At 41.5% G+C, this 4667-nt stretch overlaps 1 protein-coding gene across 1 annotated transcript in view; it reads right to left on the bottom strand.

Moving 5' to 3' along the window:
* ctnnd2a (catenin (cadherin-associated protein), delta 2a) overlaps positions 1 to 4667 on the bottom strand; it is a 157779-nt gene that overhangs the window by 23047 nt on the left and 130065 nt on the right. Inside the window, exons 23-24 of the mRNA XM_019893721.1 lie at positions 1111 to 1242; positions 757 to 827 (exon numbers count right to left, since the gene is read on the bottom strand). Coding sequence (XP_019749280.1) covers positions 757 to 827; positions 1111 to 1242 — 203 coding nt within the window. The remainder of the gene's footprint in view (positions 1 to 756; positions 828 to 1110; positions 1243 to 4667) is intronic.

Here is a 4667-nt window from a genome sequence, read left to right on the forward strand (position 1 = left end):
CAGAGGGGGGGGGAAGGAGGGAGGGGGTGGGTAGTGGTCGTAGTCTTTTAGCACGGCTGTTGACGGACTGTCCTGTTGGGGCTGCGGGGCCATGGTGCAGGGCTGAACTGGGGCCTGTGGAGGATGCGGTGTCCGGCAGACGGATGGTGGTGGAAGTGCAGTGAAGGGAGGCATGGAGGGAGGTGGAAGGTGAGGTGATGGGAGAGAAGGCTTTCAGGCAATGTAGGTAAACACCAACGGAAAAGAGTGGCGGGCACATGCTGCATATGATTGATTGGGGCCGCCTTGTTACATCAACACAAAAATCTGCGTTCTCCTTTAACAATATACTAAATGACATTAGAACTGCACGGATATTTTTATTTTCTTTTTTAACCCTCCAAATTCATGAACAAGTGGGGATATACAGCCAATATGCTTTTTCCATAAAAAAATGGAGGTTGGCACCCCAAAAAAAATGAATAAATAAGAAGTCTGTGAATGGGTGAATCTGTAGGTGGTGAAGTGTGTCGGGGACCACAGTATAGGTGGGGGCAATTTCAGGAGAGGAATTTTGCACAGCTAATCAATAGTACACGCTTTTACAACAGGAGACACTATTTGAGGAATTTCATAAGAGTGGCAACTTTTCAAATTCCTTCTCGCTATTATCTCCTGCCAGCCTAGGCCAAAGGAAGGATATGCTGGATAAACTATTTGACAGGGTGTACAAATGCATTCAAATTTTTTTTTTTTTTTTTTTTTTTTGAGGCTCACCTGGTTTGGCTTGATATCATCGCTGGCAGTCAGGTATGAATTTCGGAACAATGTAGACGTTCCACAGGACACTTGAATGGGGAAAACCAAATGATTAATAACAACATTTACACGTGGAATGCCACTTCATTCTTTCTTAAAAATGCTGGCAAGTACATTATTCCAATACGAATCAAGTAGCCAGGACTAACACAACCAAAGAAAAGATGTAAAAATAGAGACAAATGATTACATACTAACCAAACAAAAAGAACAAAGAAGAGCACTCTGCTTGGAGACGACAATGCGATTGGTGGAAAAGAAAGACTCACTACACGCACAAGCACGCGCACACGCACGCATACTCATACGCACCTGCCATGCCATCTTTCCGGGATGTGTGCTCGCCTTTGTTGCTATGGAAACCAGCATTGGTTGCTGTGGAATCGTAGTCCATCTTGCGTTCCTTCAGACTCATCATCTCTCTTGGAGAGGCTGGAGCGCTTGCTACACACACACACATACATACAAAATAATGAGAAGAGCATGAGAATTCACAATTCTCTACATAGTCATATTAGCGCACGCATGAGCATTCTGGCCTTCCAAGGTGCATCATCATTCGTCAATATATACAGTAGGATGACCTGTTAAACATTTACATGCGTATAAACTGCTTATTTGACACAAATCAAGATTCATGATGTATAAAACAGAGAGATGCTTTTTATAACAGATCCAATGGGACTGTTTTACTTGTGGTGCAAGTGTGGAGGTTACACTGACAGATTTCTGACACTCTATTGGGATTATATTTGACTAGTTGCACCTTTTCAGCAGCACTCTATTTCACACACATCACCGCACACAAAAGCACACTTGCACGCTACAATAGTTGAAACTGCTGTTTTACCCCAATTCTCTCTCTATCTATTTCTCTCTCTGTCACTCGCCCACTCACTCGTTTACAGCGCACACAGCAATGTTACCCCCCTTATAGCATATTCAAAATGCTTACTCAGTCCCTCTTATCTTGACACACGGGATTGCCAGAATGCTGCCTACCTACCTGCCTGAGAATCTGCCCCCTCAGTTTGCTTAGCTAAACATTCCTGTAACTACTCCATATATGTGGAGTGCATTAATGCACTGCAAGATTAGCCAGGGGCTTCAAAGTGAAGGACACTCTAAAAATACCCAGTCTGGAACAGTTCAGTCTGACTTTGCAGGTAACGGTGCGGCTGCAGTGGTGAACAATTTCACTGTATCATATTCAGAGATTTGATTTAGCTACACGATATAGCTACAGGGGGAAAACATTGGAAATTGCCATTAGTGTAATCGTCCTACACCGCAGCAAACTATGAACACAACATTAAACATATTGCCTATTGAATACAGCAGAATGCCCCTGTGTGATACATTCTCTCAGTATTTCTGGAAAAATAAAACTATGCACGATGCCAGATTACCTCCACAGGTGTGTGTGTTTGGGTTCTATTTTGTGTTTGTTTATGAAGGGTTTAGTGATGGCAGAGGAAACTGGTCGTGATAGCTCCAGAACCAGCAAATTCAATTTGTTGCAAAGCAGAGGAAAAGTATAGCTCCGCAGTACAATCTTAGCAATACAATAAAAGAAATATCAATTACAGATGCAAACTCACAGGAACTTGTAACGGCCACTTGAACCATGTGTTACATGATTCAACAAATAATTACATAATGACCAAATTAAATGAGTAGCTAAGGACAAAAGAAACCCAACGGTCACGATGTGTTCTTTTGCTGCCTGCTGAGCCACACACGCAAAGGCGTTGATTCTAACAGTGCCGAAAAAAATGCCACAAGGGGACAGAACTACCGTGTAAAAAAATTAAATAACGTAAAATCGTGTTCTCGCTTCATTAAGTGTCTGTCAGGTAGCTTCCATGACAGAAGAGTGTTACTTCATGATAGTTGAAATCAATTTTACACGAGTTAGCCTCTTTTATAATTTTATGCCAGTTAACAATATTTTTAAAAACAGTGGCTATAGATTTAAATTGATTTTATGATGCCGACAGTTTAGAGCTGGAACAAATTAATTCACTTTACGTTATTTTCAACGGGATATGATGATTTGAAATTAGAACTGGAATTGTTTTTTCTTTGGAGCTTACCCTTATCTTGTGGACAGTGTCTGTGAAAACAGAGCTGCATATATTTTCTCAGTGCGCTTCTACGAACGCTCTCCCTTTGTACAAGAGAAATAATTTTCCTCGTTTCAACACAAGACTCTAAAAATAGGACCAAAAAAAGCCTTTGTTCTCTTTGGCATTCCTCCCATATCATGATGACAGCAGAAAGGCAAAACTACCCAAATAGAATAAAGGTTTTGAAACACATTTTCTGAAGTGTCTTTAGAAATTATCTTTCTCTATTTGAACACAAAAGAGCTACCTATTACGGTCCAAGTCCTCTGTGCTTGACATTTAAAAGCAAAAGAAAAATTCAGTGCCTCTTATCTGCCTCCCAGATATTAACAAGAGACACAATTGGATGCAAACAAAAGCTAAGCCAGGCCAACTTTAATGAAAAAAAAAAAACCCACAGCTTTAACTTGTTAAGAACATTACAAACACTATAGTTGATTGCCGTGGCCAACACGACGACATACAACTGACCCACTACGTTTTTAAATAGCCACAAAACAGATGATCTAGCACCCATCTGGTCACAATATTAGGTACAGCTACACAGTCTGGGCAAAATATTTGATGCATTTATGGATAGCATCTCTTTCTCATATTTTGCCCCTTGGTTTGCTTTGCTTGGCCTTTGACTTCTGGCTATAGCTTACTTACTACGGATGTATTTGGGCTTGCTACCAACAGCCTCGGGAAATCTGCTGGGAAAATGTAGAGAGCTAAGGTAGAAGATATGATGGATTACAAGTAGTTTGACTACACTGAAGTTACCCGCCATATAAATGAAGCTCGCTCAGCAACAACAGAATGACAAACTACTAAACTGTTACTAAAGAAAAGTAAACCTACTGTCGGTGGGTCGAGCCTTTAAAAGGTAATGGATATACGAGTACAATTATAATATAATTACTGATGTGGTCATCATTCCATTAGCTCCGTTAGATTTTTTTTTTTTTTACCTAATGTCAGATTATTTAAAAAGATAATAATGTTCACAAAGATAGTGATACTTTTGAGGAACAGAACCTAAAGATATAGGCCTATTATTCACCTTCATTCTTGTCTTCTCGTTTTGCACGCTAAACACCAGAAGTGCTCAGTGAGGACTCGATATTTCATCAAAGTATCGTTCCCACTGAATAGCTATACAAAGCTGTTGAAGTTGAAAACAGCGACTGTACTGCCACACCGCTGAGAATTGTAGCCAATTAGTGATGTCGCCACAACATCCGATTGCCCGAAAGCTTTCTAATCATTCTTCAAGCAAATATTGATTTACTTGAGGATCTGTGAACAGGGGTAGCCAAAGAGGCACATGTGGCTTGCGACCACCTTTGGCCACCTCAAAACATGCGAAGAGAGGACTTTTCAGACATGAAACATTTTTCTTAAGACGGAAAATATCTTATGACACCCCTGGGGTAGCTTCCTTTTAGCTGAGCGCTGTGACCTGACACCCGCAGAGATGCTGCCATCACCTCTGGTTACAGTGGCAGTCTAGCTGGGAGACTTGTTCAATCAGTTCTAAACACAGCAGGGTCCCCACGGCGGCAATGCTGGATGCAAAGGTCGCCTTTACCCTCTGCCTCCATTGCCAGTCACACCGACTGACACCTTCCCTGCAAACTCGTTATGTCTTTTCTCCCCAATTCCTTAACACACGCACACGCACACACACACACACACACACACCCACACACACACACACACACACACACACACACACACACACACACCCACACACAC

The sequence above is a fragment of the Hippocampus comes genome, unplaced genomic scaffold (assembly GCF_001891065.2).
Source record: "Hippocampus comes isolate QL1 unplaced genomic scaffold, H_comes_QL1_v1.1 scaffold514, whole genome shotgun sequence".
NCBI classification, from domain to species: domain Eukaryota; kingdom Metazoa; phylum Chordata; class Actinopteri; order Syngnathiformes; family Syngnathidae; genus Hippocampus; species Hippocampus comes.